Below are 16659 nucleotides of genomic sequence, written 5' to 3'. Positions count from 1 at the left end.
ATTTTCATCTTCAGCAAGGCCAGCAGCTATAGCAGACAGGCTCATGGACTCGTTTGAAACATGCCTAGTGTGGTGGCAAAGAAACCAATGTGCCATTTTCAAAAATAACATCGACTTTTGGTCAGCTCACTAAAATTGAAAGACTACATGTCACAGGCTCCTAAGTGCCTGTTTTGAAAGTAGTACTTAGGTTTCTAAGACATTTAGCACCCTTTTATAACATCCAGCTTGTTTATTTTTCAAAATATTCTTAGCTTTTTCTTTTTTTTCTAAATGGTAATGTCCCACTGGGGAAAAATAAGGCAAGAAAAAAACAACACAACTCATGCAACACCCTCTGCTAAGAACCCCCGTCCTGACCCAACATACCTGCTTTTCAACTTTCCCAAGCCTGCCCATCATGCTGGGGTCTTCAGGCAGCTCTCCCTCTGCTGGCCCTTTGGTCCGATCCTTGTCGGTCATAGAGGATCCTCTCCCAACGATCTGGTCAACTCTACCGGGATCAGAAAATCCCCCCGCCCCAGGAAAAGGACCTGGAGTCAGTTGGAGGCAGCAGGCAAGGAGGGCTCCACTTGTCGCGCCTCCGTGGGACAAAGCAACAGCCTCTTTCCCAACTAACACTCCAAATTACTCACAGACACGCAGTGGCACTGAAGTGTTAATTCAGATGCAAAATTCAGAGCAGTATTAGCAGAGTTTGAAATCATCCGTTTCTGTTTATACAGATAAAACCTGGCACATTATGCACAGTAAATTTACCCACTGCAAAGAATTTCATTAACTGGCTTTCTTCCAAATCAATTAGCTTCTTATTTGTACTGAGAAATTATTATTTTGCAGGAAGATCAAGTTTTCTGTCTAGCATATGTCAATGGGATTTTTTTCAGTCTTTGCAGCAGTTTCCTCTCCTCAATGCAAATGTAAGTGTGTAATTCTCCGGTCCATGAAAATGAGCCACTTGTCCTAAGATCCAGACAAGCAGGTGTACATATATAAACTAACTGTTTTAGTGGAATTACATCAAGGCTGAATTTGGTCATAACTCACCAAACATTACTAAATTGTCTTTATTAAAATGCTAATGCGATTCACACCTGTGTCATTAGATGTTTTCTCTTAGCAGGGCCCCAAGCGCATAATAGCAGAGGACACTCCTGCCAAATCAGCAGCTAAAGCTACTGGGCATGTTGTTTGCTACTAACTTCTTTACACACGTTACATTTGCAACTCCTCGTTCCCAGTATAGAAATACCTGGGTTGATGTATAGCTCTGTATGCCTAGGAAGGAGGGCAGAGCCAGTCTGGAAGCTGGAAGTCAATTTTATTTGAGGCATCAAATATAAATTTGCTAGAGAGTAAACACCAGAACTTCTTGACCCCTCAAACATCAGGGGAGCAACTCAGTTTTGGAACAGTTTCTTAATGGCAGCCCCGTTTATAACCTCATTCTACATCAGGCAAACTTTACTCTTGCATAATGCACCAAACATCAGGGTGGCGGGGGAAAAGAAGGGTTAATTAATCTGACTGAAACCAAGTTGAGGTATCTTGAGCGGAAAACTCAAAATGCTTCTTACGCAGTTCTGCTGTGTGGGTCATGGGTCCATGCACCAGGAGGAAGAAATGGAAGGAGCTGAACACAGACAGACAGGGGAAAATGAACAAACAAAAACCAAGGAAAGGAATGAGACGGAAGGCTATTTCCAACACAAGAGCTATCTGTTCTCTTTACGTTTGACAGGGACTTAGTACATATGTTGGCTGTTGACATTAAGGGACAGGTATCAGTGGCTCCCTTAGCTTATATTAGAGCAACAGCAGTTTACAGCACCACAAGATCTGGCTCAAAGAGATGAAGTGGATGAGCACATCACACCAAAGACACAAAATATAAGCCAGCAATTATTTTAGAGTTTATCTTTGATCCCAGAAGATACTTCATTTGGGCAGGGATGTGGCAGAATACCGTTCTGTTTAAAAAGTCACGTTTGATCCTTTGCTTAGCAATATAAGCGCAGGAGTACAAGGAGCACCAAGTGCTGCAATTACAAGTGTGAGGAATACGCATGCCTTATTTCTCTCTTGTAATGGGAGAAGGAAAGTACTGACATGTACAGGAACTCCCCACAAGGGATGTAATTACTGACAGGACATACAGCACAAGAAATCCTATGACAACGTTGTTATTACCATGTAAGCAAAGAGGTATTAAATTGGATACCTCGGGCTACCTTGGTTTGGAATCACAAGTCAAGGCGTAGTACAGCCACTGTACGAACTCCTCTCCTGTATGCACAAGCAAGTAGACTAGTAAAACAATGAACATGCGTTTAAAGAGGCCCGAAGTCTAAACGCTACTGAATACTGTGGAAGGCCAAGAACAACCCGGGTGCTCTGTCCTCAGGTCCCAGCTAGCACAGCACTAACACTGAGATGTGCCCACTAACAGAAATGAGATGTCCTTCAACAGCTGCTGAGTAGAGCAGGGAGGCAGGACAGACTGTAACACAGAGGGGGAAATTGAATGTTGCCATGCTATGGTGTATTGTGATAGCAGAGAGAGTCTGGTGCAACCCTATTTCTAATCTTGCAGGAGTTGAGGGAGGACTTCTGCTGTCTTCCTTGTCCTTAAGAGAAGAGCCATCCAGTAAGTGAACCTCACATAACCCATGTGAAGCACAGAAGGCCAGCTGGCACTTCACAGATGGAGTGATGACTAGCATCACATAGAAGAGAAATGACTTCTTCCATCATCTTCAGGCTGGAAACAACTTGCCTGTAGACCTGCTGTGATTTAAAAGCAGGACTGAGGCCCTCCACAGAGCTCACCCATAAAGCATTGAGAAGCCTGTGCCCACGTACCATTGATACCAGAGCCCAGGAGAATTCCTGCTTGATCCACTCCCTTCATGTCCATAACATAGTCCTGACTCCTGAGGTGGTAATCTTCCACAGCTCTGAGAAGCCAGGGAGGCAGATCTCGCCGTGCAGGCAGGGTCTGCACGGAGGACAGTGTGGTGGGCAGCTGTGGGCCACCGACTTCAGTGCACAGAGGGGAGAAGGTGGTGAACCAAGTCCTTCTCTCTTGATGAGAGAAACCAGGCTCAAGATCTCTCACCCCTTTTCTTCCCTTGGGAGAAGCATGCTCCTACCCTCAGCAAAGATTTCATTTGTGCCTTATCTGATAGAAGAGGAATTCCCTCACGAGCTCCCAACCCACCTGTGCCTGGCTGAGCACTGCAAAGCCGTTATAAAAGAGTTTGAGGGTTTGTTCCGATTGGGCAACAAAGCTCAAGAGATGAAGAAGACAGAACAGAGAACATGTTCCACTTCTGCAAGCAGAAGGGGACAGCCTATGTTCCTAATGCGTGACAAAGGACCATGAATCTTCTGAGATGCCAAACCCCACTTCTGCACTACACCCCGTGGGAGCCTTATGTATTCCTGACACTTACTTTGGCTGTGTCAAATACACATGTGCAGAGGGAAAAATTCAGCTGAGGCTTTGGAAGAGTCAGCCCTGTGTTTTCCCCTGTGTGGCAGAAGAGGATTCAGAGATTTCTAAGGATGCGTGACAAACTGTGCCATCTGCTGTCCTTGATAGGCTCTGCTGGGTCTTAGTTTGAGAGGGAGAGAGAAAGGGGGTTGCTCTTTAAAGTGAACTTTGATATCTTTCCTTCTTTCTAATGATACAAAAAAAATGTAGTCTTGCATCAGCCACAGTGCAGGTTTTCTCATGCTTCATTATGCTTCATGCTAACAGTGCATGCAAAGAGGTGTAATATGTCACCCTCGGGCCAGAAGCAGACATCAAAAGGTCAAACGGCTCAAATGAGATAAAAATGAAGTGTTTGGGAATATATATTTGATTCTTTTCTTTTTTTTTTTCTTTATCTCTTATAATTTTGTGTACACAATCCAGGCATTGAAGCCAAACCCCCTTCATCCATGTCACAGGACTGGCTACTTACCTCCTCATTTGGCAACAAAGTTTGCTCTAGACATATTTTGACCAGTATCTGTTGTCTAAAAATTACAGCTGAGGTCGCACCTGGTTTTATGTTAAATCAGCTGATCAAGAGAATTTAATCCAAATTGTCTGTGTATACAGCATGGAGCAAACACCTTCAGCCAAACCACAGCCGTGGACATCCAGTGGTAACCAGCTGTCTTTGCTGGGAGCTACTTGCAGAAACCTTTTGGCTGAACTGACCCTTGTCACTAGCGTACCACAAGGCAACCCACAGGGTCGAGAAAGCTCATGGGACATCACTTGGTGTGGTTTCTCTGGCTAAAACAGGGGCGTGCAGGCTGAAAAGGAGAGGCTGGTGCAGCCCACGGGGACCCCACAGCACGTGTCCCCATGGCATGGACCCACGTGGCGCTGAGATGATGGAACCCGTGGCAGCAGCACAGCCTGACATGGAGTTTCTGGATTTGGGCTTGGGGCTGCTCAGAGCTCTGGTCCCCATCCATCGGGCACCTCCAAAGTCCCACCGGTGTCTGTGGGAGGATGCAACTGCCAAAAATTCAGCACACCATAAGCCTGCCCATGGGTGGGAGCAGAGATTTCAGCAGCCTTCTGTACTTTGCTGCTTTCTGCAGCCTCTCAGTCACAGCTTGATAAAGAAGAAATGAGAAAATTCATTTTAAAAGGGAGCAATTATTTTTAAAAGTCTTAATGTCCCAGGAGTCTAGTGGGCATGTGCGAACAGATTTTTAATCTGGCCATCAGTATTAGAAACTGCAAAAACAGGGGAGAGAGAAGTCATTAACATTAAGCTGATATAGCAATAGACTCGGATGGAATACAATGTCTGTCCTAATTTGAGGCTTCCTCCCCCAGAATTACATTAAATCCTTGCCTCCAGTGAAGGCTTCTTGCACATAGGTTAAATGCAATAAAAACCACTTGAATATGTATTTTTATTTTAAAATCAAAATGTTTCTGCAGATAAGAAAGTTATTTCATGTTTAAAGACTAGATTTGGGCCTCATCATTTGGCCGGGAGGAGAAATGAGAGAAATGCTTTTCTGAGAGCAACTTTTTTTCCAAGCACAAAGCTTGAGGCTTCTGGAAAATTCTTTAATTTTTTTTTTAATCTATGAGCTAGCTGAGTGGGAAAAGGTAAGCTTTCAATATTCCTTTTACTCACATTCCTCTAGCGAAGATTACTCAGAGCAGCTTAAATAAAAATCAAGAGATTTGTTATGTATTAGCTCTTAGGGAGGGCAAGTATATTTAGAAAAAAAGATATTTGAGGCTAAGCTTGCTGCATTTAAAAATCACCTACTATTTGTGCACAGAAAATGACGTTCTGGCAAATATTTGTACCTGCCTCAGGCTCCAGTGGTCTCAATACAAGGTGAAAATACAGCTCAGCTCATGGCCCTGCTGCCCAGACCTCAGAATGCTCTAAAATTCTGAATATATCTCTCATGGCATCAGCTTCAGGAACAGTTTTACCTAAGGCAAGAACTTAGTAAGGGCAATCAGAAAAATCTTGCTGCACGCCTGAGGGCTGGTTTGACGCCTGCTCTTCTTTTCGCTTGCAAAATCAGGGTTTTATTTTTTTTTAATATGAGTCCCGTGGGTGTAACATTTTAGCACAGGTTTTTTCCTCCCTGGTCAGTACAGTTGCATCAGCCAGACAAAGAGATCACTGTGTTCATCGGATGTGAAACACTTCATTCTTACTTTGCCCGCTGAAGTAAACTCCTTTCAAAGAGCTGCAGAGGCTCCTTTGCTTCTGTGTGGAGTGTTTAACCTTTCAGAAAGCAGGTTGTTCAGTTTCTATTGGCTTTGTGGGTAAATATTTCACCTTTTACATAGATACAATTAGATAGATAGATTCAAAAAGATACAGTTTTGCTTTCTAACACCTAGAAGAAGATTGAAAATAGAAAATACACTAGTTGAAGAGACTGATGGTTACTGATGACTGTATGAATGTCCTTTTTTTTTTTTTCCTTTGGCTTGCCTAGTGTGAAAGCTCATTACTGAAAGTAAATCAGAGCATATCCAGAGTAGCAAGCCCTTCTGAGTCATGATTTAGCAAGCTGCACTGCTAGGTGATAAATGCCGTCATATAACTGGAATGAAAGGGGTTTGACATTAAGCAAATGAAAAATCCAGAGAAAGCGGCATTTTGGTGAATCCTAACCTAGGCGAGTATTGGGGAGATTCTTTGGAAGAATACATGGGTCCTTTGGTTGGATACTTCTTATGCCGGGGAGTTGAAGGGGGTGGGGGACCCACAATCATATCTATCCTGGCAAAGTAAATAAGAAAAAAGACACCAGCAAAATGCATAATGAAGCAACACATAGAGAAAAGTTGGTCAGAAAAGTTGCAGAAAGAAACAACTGAAAAACAGAACGACAGAGAAAGAAAGAGAGAGAGAATTTGAAAATATATTCTGCTGGAAACAGAAAGCTCTCTCCTACCACCTGGTTGTCGGTGAAAGCCAGAGCCTTACCCACCTCGGAGTAAGATTTGGAGACTTCGGCACCACTGAAACATCATTAGGAGGCCCCCCCCCCCCCCCCCAGATATAATAGGCAACATGCTTTACCCTCTGGAATATATTTGCATATGTGTAGCAATATCCCATTGAGGCAGTTAGATACGAAACAACATAGATTCATTCTCCTTCCAGTTCCAGTGCTAGATAATACATCCTCTGCTAGTTCAGAAAAACATGAGCCATTGGGAGTCGGCGAGATACGCTGCAGGACTGTATAGCTCAATGAATGGGAGACATCCATGGTTGGCAAGGTGTCAGGATGAGACACGAGACAGTGTGAACACAACACTGAAAAGAGCACATTACAGACACAGTGACAGAGGCATTAATGATTAAAGACGAAAGTGCATGTAAACACTCCAGAAATTTGCTTCAATGCAGCTTTAATCCACCAAAGCCCTGGCTACGGGAGGTCACAGCCAGCCCTGCCGAGCTGAGCTGGCAGGGAGAACACAGTGCTTTGATTGCTGAAGGAAAGGGAAATAAAAATATCTGCTCCCCAACACGCCCCGTGACAACCTCCCTGGGCTCCACCGTATGGGTGCACTGTGCGTCTAGCATCAGTTGGTCATGCCCAGCATTGGCCACAGCCACCCCAGGCACACACCTCATCTACAGGGTGCCCCTTCCAGTTGTACTGGGCAGGTGATCAGCCATGGGACCTCCTGGTGCCCATCTGGCTATGATGAGGAGTGCTTCAAAGGATGGCCCCGCAGGGCTCTGCTCCATCGCTGATCTCCTGCTAGGTGGGGACAGTGAAACCAGTGAAGCTGCCTGGTAGCCCAAGATACCAAATCCAGGTACTTCACACTTTTGAAACAGCTCCTGGTCCTCCTGGCCTCCCTACAATGGGGTAGATGGCAGCCCTAGCCTATCCAGCCTCAGCAGCCTCAGCCTTGCAGTCCCACAGGTACAACTAAGAGGAGAATTCAGTTTGGTCTTTGAAAACTGTAACTCCGTACCTCCCCCCCGGCAAAAAAAAACCAACCCAAAACATCCAACCAAACTACTCTGTCACTGCAGCACATCACCTTGAAGGACTGGCAATGGGAAACTTGGGTGGATGGTGAGGCAATCTGCTACACCAGCTTGGGGTGCTGGAAACTTGGGTGTCCCACCTGGAGCCAGTGGTGATGCCAACCCCAATGGCTCACCACCCACTGCGGAGGCAGCCTGGAGCTCATTTCAGGTTATTAAAATTAGGAAATATCAATCCCCTCCTCCTCCTCCTCTCCCCCCTCCAGATTCAGCTACGTGTCTTGGATCTATAATCACTGCATTCATACTGAACAGGGGTGAGAGGCTCAAAGAGAGGAAATTCTCCGCGATATTTTCGTCTCCATCACAAGGGAGAATTTACCTTCTGGGAAACACACTGCGTGCAGCAACACTGAGAGCGTTACCTCTGCTGCTGGAACATCAAAAATAGCAGACTTAAAATGGTCTCTGAGAGATTAATGGCAGAAAAGCGATTCCTCTTTTTCCTAAGACAATGCTCCTATTTCATTCCTGGGATTCATATTAGCTGTTTGCATACCCAAACACTTTTTTTTTTGCACATTTGCTGCCTCTGCCAGGGACCTAGATAAGTTTGAAATGAAAGGAAAACTTCCCCAGTGGATTCCAGAGGAAGCTGGGCTGCCACAGCCATCAAGGGCAATAATTTTGTTCTCCCAGTGTAAAATAAAATAATGTATTATTTTGACTGGAGGTAGCCTACAGCCAAGCCCCGCCTCCATTCTGGGTGTCCTTCAAGCTCAGCAGAACTGGGGCTACTTGTGCTGAGCCGACACAGCCGGGGGGTGTTGGGGGTCTGGGGTCTCCTTTTCATCGTGGGACATCAGGGCTGAGGGAAGAGTGGTCAAATAAAAAAGTTTAGCTCAGATCCTCTCTTCAGGGGACAAAATCTGGTTTTGGTTGTTTTTTGTTTTTTTTTCAGGAGAAAATTAAATTTTAAATGCTTTTCTCGGTTCCATTTGTCCCTTTTCCACATTTCTTCCCCTATGGAAACTAACTGCTCCTAAAGTTTGAGCACAGAAGCTGAAACGCAGCTCAGCTCAACCATGCCTGTGGTGGTGGGCTTGGAAGAGAAATCCCCATCTGCACACATTTTCAGCAGGCTGTGCCATCCGAGGAAGGATCCCACCCAAAGCAGCTGAGCATCCCAACAGCAGGAGGAAGCTGCTGCCTCCTCTCTGCTCCCTCTACCCACAGCAGCAGGGTCACAACCAGCACACCACATTTTAATTTGTGTCACTCCCAAATTAGCCACATCAGCCTTAAAACTGGGGCACCAGACCTTTGTTATCCCACCAGAATGACCACAGAGGTCCACACCTGCCTTTCCCATGGGATATTCTATAATGACGGGAACTCCCCAAGTAAAGTAGGAGGATGAGCCGTGATTTTTGTGTGTATGTCCTGGGGTGGGCACTGAGGCAATTTTAGTGGCATAACCACCATTTTCAGTCCCTGTCCTGCTCATCCCTGTGGGTTCCAGCCACAAGCATTGATGTTTTCCTTGAGGCTTTTCTCTTAGGAAGAAAAAGAATAAGTTGTAGCTGCAAAGGAAAGTGTCTCCTGGCAACACCTCCACAATGAACAAAAAGCAGTGAAAAAATGAAGCAAAGAGAGGGGTTTCTTGCCTGGCCTGAAGGTTTTTAATCCGGGAGAGCATGTCCAGGTGGCCGGCTGAATACTGCTCGATGACATCCATCACATCATAGGGCCGAAGGCTCTCCTTAAACTTGCGCTTGGAGACGAGAAACCTCATAATGCTGCAGGAGACGGAGAGGAAAGGCAACATATAGTCCCTGGACTGCAGCCTGACCTGCTTAGTGGTGGATAAAAAACACCACGGGGAGCTGCTTTGGAAGGAAAATGGAATAAATCCCAGCGCTGTGGGTCTGGGAGAGGATGCGGCACTAGGAGAGGGGAAGGGGCTTATGGGGGCTCAGGGCTGAAGCCCTGTCTGAGATGGGGGGGGTCCTCGGTGCCCCCTGGACTGTCAGCTGTGTGAGTGTCCTCTCTACACCACTTTTATAGATGTCAGCATTAATTCGCAAAGCTGGCGAGAACGATCATTTGGATGCATCCCTGCAGGGATTTTCCTGTTTCTCCACTTATTCCTTCCCTCAGCAAAAATTCTGGCAGAATTTTCTGTAAAGGAGGGCAGGCCACCCAGGGGAAAAACAGCCTGCAGCACAGACATTTCAGCATTTGCCACCTCTGCTTGGACTTTACATTTATTTTTCCCCCCCGTTAGTTATTTTTCTGGCCCGCTTTCCCCCCGTCCCCTCTCTTACCACACTGCCCTGATGCTGACTTTCAATCCTGGCGTCAAATCTTCTGTGACAAACTCGCAGTTGCAGCTTTTGTTCTCATCGGGAATGTCTTCTCCGGGGAGGCTTGCTTCTGAGTTTGGGAGGGGGAGGAATAAAGACGACACGTTACTATTCCCCGTGCTGGTGCCGCACAAGGAAAGACAAGTCAGATTGCAAACAGCAACCCCGGGGGAAACACCAGAGAGAATCTGCTGAGCATCCACATGACAGCATTTCCCAAGACGTGTTAAGGTGACATCCAGCAATGCCAACTGCAGCTCTCATCCATCTCTAGCTGCCTGACTCTTCCTCCTTTCCCCATCCCTATACATATATAAATATATGCATGACCATGACTGTCAGTAGGGGGGTTTCTTATTTCTTACTATACTCCAAGCTAAAGGACTAGAAGGGGAAGGAGACCTATGTACGCACCCCAGCTGGCAGCTATGCCCTTCCTAGGTGGAGAGGGAGAGGATGTGGGGGCCAGCCGAGGATCTGGGGTCCGGCATGGCATCCCAAGCCCTCACCTTCTGAGTTTTGCCGTGATGCCGCTCCCTTGATGCGGAAAGCTTGCCGGGCTCGGCTGCGGTCTCCAAAACTCCAGCTCTTGGGCACTTTGCTCGGGCTGTCCTCGATGCTTTGGTCAGCACTGGGGGACCTCCTGATGCCCTGAGCCTGTGGAGAGCCTTTCCCTTTGGTGCCAGCACCGCGGGGACTGGAGAAGACACGATCTTTCAAACTGACCTTCTGACTGTTCAGAGAAACACGTTGAAACAAAGACAAAAAGGAGACAGCAGGAGGAGTCATTCTGGAAACCACGCAGTCCTTCCCCACCAGCCATTAGAAACCAAGAGCACTTCCAAGCAGCAGTGAGATGTAGTTTTGCTGTTGGCTTTTTTGTTTGTTTGTTTGTTTTACTATTTATTAAATTTTTAATTTTATTTTTTTTAAAGAAAGCATTGTAGAAAAGTTTCCGCCATAATGAGTGAAATGGGAATGATTATTAAGAAAGAGAAAATAATGAGGACTTAAACAGAAGCCCCTTGTGGGATGCCAGGGCTGGCGGGACAGAATGACGTTAAACGATGAGGTTATGACTCCTTAAATCACTGATCAGCTCCGACCACAAGCGAGGAAGCTTATCTTTCACAGCTGCCTTCCAAAACCCTACAGCTAGTAAGAAAATACCAGTTTAAAAAAGCGCCTTTATCTTAGATTTTTAACTTTCTTTGAAACACTTCACTTCTGGTGCTCAGACCTGCCCTTTCCCTTTCTTCAGCTCCTGTATTTCCTCCCTCTTCAAACATGATCTGCCCCTTTTATATATTCCAAAGAGTTCCACTTTTTCCTGTCTGATGTTTAAATACTTAAATACGAACACTTCAATGTGCAACTCCTTTGTATCCTATAAAGATTCAACCTAAAAGCCAGCTAACATCTACCTGTAGGTCTGCTACGGGTGTCATAAACATGCAAAGAAAAAATTTACAGCTTCCAAATATGGCATTTTATTGCTCTTTTTCTATTAGAATCCAACTTCTTTAAAACCTTGTAATTATGGTTTGAAAAGAAGATCCCTCCAGAAGCAGAGATCATCTCACTGAGAAATGGTCCGCTGACCACCCAGCTCTAATTATTTTCCAAATTCTGAAATTGGTGATTAAAAACTTTCACCTAAATGAAGATGATGAATTTTCACATGAAAATCGCAAAGCAGAAAGATTTTGTGAATCTTTATGAACAGGCAAACTTCATAGAGACAGCACTGGGGAAATCAAACTGCAAATAGTTTTGGATAATTTGATATTTTCTGAATAGCAGTTGATTATGAAAATACACTAATAGAGGTTAGACAACCAGTGCAAGGCACTTGCACATATAGCCAATATTTTATATGTAGGTAAACCAAAACTGAGTAAAAACACAGATTGAATTCCCAATACTCTGTACCGCTGCAGTAGCCACTTGTCGTTTTGCTGCCAATGCTCTGGCTCAGTTTGCAGGAATTTTGATTTCCACATCAGATTTCCAGGTCACCAACCACAGACCTGGGTTTTGCTGTCTCTCAGCAACGCCACCTTAAAACTCAGAGCCAAACAGTTCTCCTTTGCCTTCAAAACTGGCACAGCGTCCTTCAGTCAGAACTTTGCTGCCAATACGTGAAGCAAAGCAAAATGCAGCTCACTTTTCCCCAGCCATATCAGCTGTGCTGTGCTGATGGGAACAGACATGCGGTTTTGTCAGTAAAGGAAGAAGACGTGACTCAGAAGACACAGAGGAAGCAGATTTGTCGAGTAAGAAGGTGCTATTTTTACAAAGTCACTTTACATTGCAAGACATTGAACATTTACAGGGAGAGAAAGGTGCTTAGGCAGCATTTTCCAGAGTGGCAGGGTGTGATCCCAGGAAGGCACCGCTGCCCTGATGCAGCGCCCAGGGAATGGGGAGAGTAGCTCCTGGGCTGCAGGGCAGAGTTATCTGGCCACTGGCTGGGCCACAATTTCACATTGAAAGATACATTTGAGGAAGAATAAAATCTGTTCACAACCAAGTTAGAAAATCAGAATTATTTGAATTAATGGTGCATTTTCAATTCAGATAAGTACTGGAGATTTCATCTCCAGAGTGCTGCCTACCTGCAGGGTCTGTCTGCAAGCCATGGCACCAACAGACGTTTGTTCAGCAGAGCTACAAATCCACACAGGAATCTAGAACGAGCATGTGCCTAAATACCTTTCTGGGTGTAAGCCTTAGTCACTAATGCTACCAAAATCATTGTACGTGATGAGCCAAAGGTTTAAAAGAATTTCTCATTCTGTTTCTTGGACTAGAAACCAGATTGGAATTTTATTTGTTATTTGATCCTAAATAGGCCAATTGGAATTTTTTTTTTCTTTATTTTAGTTAATGTTGCAGAAGAATATTCCTGGAATCTACCGCATTTCAGTAGTACTAATACTTTGAACTACCTGCCGTTTTTAAAAACAAGTTTTATAAAAATGAATCAGCAACACACCACCATCCAGAATTCACAGCAATCTCTTTGTGCCTCATCCTCTGCTGACTTGCTCCCATCACCTACCTCAGCATAAAAGCCATTGTCTATCCCTGAGGACCCTTTTCTTTGGGGCCCTTTTCCATTCCCACAATAAATGCCCTGCAAATGCTTGCAAGAATCACAAAAGGCAAAAAAAAGAAAGCGTTAAATTCAGTGAGGAATACAAGCAAAGAGTTTCAAGCCTGATAGCATAAGCTGCAACACCTACACATGAAAAAATCTCATAGAAATTTGATAAACAATTAAGATCTGGGTGGGTTCTGTTCCTGAGTACTCACTACTCAGAAAAAAACCTAACACCTGATGCCGCTTCTTTGTTTTAACATAGACAACATGAGACAACATGAACAATTAATTGAATTTTTCCTTCTGCCATGCAACTCTCTCATTGGAAACAACACCTGGAATCACATGCAAGTACAATCCCTGCAGAGGAGAATGCTGTTGGGGTCTGCAGGAGCTGGTAGGAAAGAGTCCAAAAGAAATACAGACATAGAGAGAGAGATATATGTTGTCAGCTAATCCAAGATCATGTTCTCGTTCAACTAGAACATTGTGCAGAGTGACGCAGTGTCTCGGAGAAGCGGTATTTAGATGTCACTCAAGTAGATGGTACATGAGCCTCGGTTGGGTGAGAAGTGTGAGTGTTGGTGACATGAGCATGAGGGAAGCAGTAACCCAGCCACACACGACAGCATGAACTGAAGCTTGCAGTTGTGACAGCTACGAGCGGCGCGAGCATGGGGCAGGCACCCTGCTCATGCCAGGGGCAAGAGAAGGGAAACCGTGGCTTTGTAACCAGAGACAAAGATTATGGGAGGCTGTAACATTATAGAGTGTGCTTTAGCCCCTAGGTCTTTATAACTGCTTTCAGTTGGCACCTATTAACAACATATTCGATACCAAAAAAATTATGTTCCCAGGCTGACTTTGGGGAAGATTTACAAAACTTTCAGCTTTTGACTTGAATTTTACAAAGGACAGAAACTGGTTTTTTTTTCTCTGCTGCCAGTCAAAAAATGAGAGCCTGGGCTGGATGAGCACGTAAGGACCGATGCGTGGTCCCACAGCTGATAGAAAGATGCTCACTGCTTTAGTGGGCTGTGCATTTAGGTTCATTTAGGCCCAACATGCCAGCACTCAGCAGCAAAATGCTAACCTTCAGATGAGACTTAACCTTCAATTGAGCTGCCATCAGCATTTTTAGAATGCTGGGGGTTTGAGCTCCTGTTTGAAACTCTCTGGTTTGGGGCTCATGCCACTGTCCTCTATAGTATTAAATCAGCACTTTTAAAAATTATGGATTCATTACATTAGCAGTAATTTTGGATCAATAAAAAGTATCACTTGTATTGTCTTGTCATTAATTTTAAACCAGGCTTCAGCAACTGTTTCATTTTCTCCTTTCATTTTGTAGGCAGCAAACATTAGCCAAACTGAGTTGGGCTAGCATGGACTCAGACCCACCTCTGCACACCAGTTCAACCAGTAACAGTGTCCCATTCTTCTGAGAACCTATGGCCAGGAGACAGAGGTTATCTGCCGTTGGGAAATGAGGCTGTTTTTTAACCCAGAGTTTGTGCTGAGCTCATGGCAGATGAGAACAGCTTGTTAAACCCAGGCAGAAGTGCCAGGAGTGAATGACAGCCTTTGCAACTATTGCTGGGCTCCAGTCTATTTGCAGGTGTGATTAAGAGGCAGAAATCAGTTACTGGAGAGATGAAGGAAAGGAAAATACATCTCTGTGTGGAAAACTTGCCATGACCAGAGCAGAAATCAAGAGAGGACCAGGCTCAAGCCTGGTCTGCCTCCAGTGATTTCAGAAAAGCCATTGTAAGGGTGAATCCAGCCCACAGAATGGAGTTTCTAGAAGTAGAGCAATGCGGGCATAAGGAAAACAAAAGGTCAGCTGATCAATGTCATGGTGAGTAATCCTCCTGCTCTTCCTCATCCACAACCACGGTGTTAGGCTTGGGATGAAGGCAGTCACTGAAATCCTAACGGGAAAGACCAGAGCTGCACCATCCCCACAGCCACCACGTAAACCTGGCTGAGCATGGGGCCTCGGGTGGCTGAAGGGACACTGGAGCCTGACACACATCTTTAACCTTGGCCTTTGGTATTTTGCAGCATTCTGTTGCAATCGCCCCTCTCCTCCTAGCACACAGATGTTTTTTCCCCAAATTGATGTTGAGCGTTGTCAAACACCACATCAGACATGTCCTGCATCACCCCGCAAGCTTCTGCTCTTTGCCAGCTCAGCTGTTTTGCATTTCAGGACAAAAGGAAAACAGCTAGATTGCATCCTCAAGCTGACTGATTATTCCGAAACTTCAGCAGCACACTACAGCCAGACCCACAGGCCAGGCAAGGGCTCTGCAAACACCTTTCCTTCCCTGCTCTGTGTGCCGTTCCCTCCCACGGCCAGCTCTCTGTGATGCCTTCATCGCTCTGAGTAGACGCCAGGCAAGTCTCTTATAAAGCAGAACATGATACACCTGATAATCTGGCTTGGAATAGTTACATTCCTGTCTAAATATGCATGCATTATTGCATTTACTGACTAGAGAGTATTGGTTTAGTACATTAAGAAACCACGGCTTCTAAGGAGTTTTCTATTAATTTACCTACATTGAGTTTTCCATGATTGCCGCATCATTTAGTGTTATTTCGTTATATGCATCCTAGATGAAGGCGTTTAGCACTCAGCCTCAGATGCATCAAAGTGCTGGCATCTTCCCCTAGGAGTTCGTACAGTGGGGGATTGTAAGCAGGCAGCCCAAGGTTCCAGGGAAACAAGACATTTGGATTATTTTTATGTCCCTTCATAGTTAACCTATTGTTTTACTAAAGCACAGTATGTATAACGCTACATTGAGGATGGATGCGGGTAACAAAGATGCCCTTGTAGCTGCTCCAAAGTTCAAGACTCCTTTTTGACTGGAAGAACCACAGTCTGTAATCCTTCTTCTCAGGGTTTCCAATGGATTAAGAAGATCTTGAGATAATAATTTGTTTCATCCTCCCTTTCCCTTGCAGAACTCAAGATGGGAAAGATGAAATGCGGAGCACAGTGGGAAGGAATTCAGTAGAAAATAGAAAAATTTATACTGGCTTTACCAATTAAAAATCCATGCCTAGGAAGACATGCAAGGAAGACATTAAGATCAGAGTGGCTGATTTTCCAGAAAACAGAACTGGACATGGACAGGTGAGAGGACAGCGTTACAAACATCACTGCTTGTTTTAATCTCTGCCAAAATCAACCTCAATGTGAAGCAACTGAAAGGAGCCCTTCTCTGGCGAGGAGTCCCTGCTTGTGCTACGCCTCCACCTCCACAGGTAAAACTACTCACCTGGCAAATGGAAACACTAGGGATGTCAACTACTACAGCAGACACACTACAGGATGATTTTTTCAGCTAAGCTATTGACCAAATCTTTGTCATTTGGAAACATACTGCAATGCTGTCTATGCAACTGATCATCAGCCAATATTTAAACAGACCTTTCAAGGATAAACTTCAAGGAACGCCACAGCACCCTCAAAACATAGCAGGAGGCTAAACTCAAAGATTCAGGCTATTTATCCAGGTACAAGGGAATTTCCTACCGTGGAGAACTGCTTATTACAAAACCTAGATGATGCCCCCTGTCTCTGTGTTACCCATTCAGAGATGGGATTTACCGCACTGCTGCTGAGCTTCTGGTACATGCAAGTCTCAGGCACGAGCCCTAGCCTCTAGAC

At 45.0% G+C, this 16659-nt stretch overlaps 1 protein-coding gene across 2 annotated transcripts in view; it reads right to left on the bottom strand.

Annotated features, from left to right (window-relative positions):
* The window catches only part of KCNQ2 (potassium voltage-gated channel subfamily Q member 2), a 77618-nt gene that overhangs the window by 11323 nt on the left and 49636 nt on the right, over window positions 1-16659 (bottom strand). The window contains exons 12-16 of one of the 2 annotated variants that reach the window (XM_055814517.1): window positions 10381-10604; window positions 9833-9941; window positions 9173-9304; window positions 6165-6272; window positions 370-493 (exon numbers count right to left, since the gene is read on the bottom strand). In XM_055814517.1, coding sequence (XP_055670492.1) covers window positions 370-493; window positions 6165-6272; window positions 9173-9304; window positions 9833-9941; window positions 10381-10604 — 697 coding nt within the window. The remainder of the gene's footprint in view (window positions 1-369; window positions 494-6164; window positions 6273-9172; window positions 9305-9832; window positions 9942-10380; window positions 10605-16659) is intronic. The other variant, XM_055814518.1, reaches the window with a different exon arrangement.

This window comes from Falco peregrinus, chromosome 9 (genome assembly GCF_023634155.1).
Source record: "Falco peregrinus isolate bFalPer1 chromosome 9, bFalPer1.pri, whole genome shotgun sequence".
NCBI lineage: Eukaryota > Metazoa > Chordata > Aves > Falconiformes > Falconidae > Falco > Falco peregrinus.
Note: the sequence above shows the minus strand (reverse complement) of the source record. Positions and strands in the feature narration are given on the sequence as shown.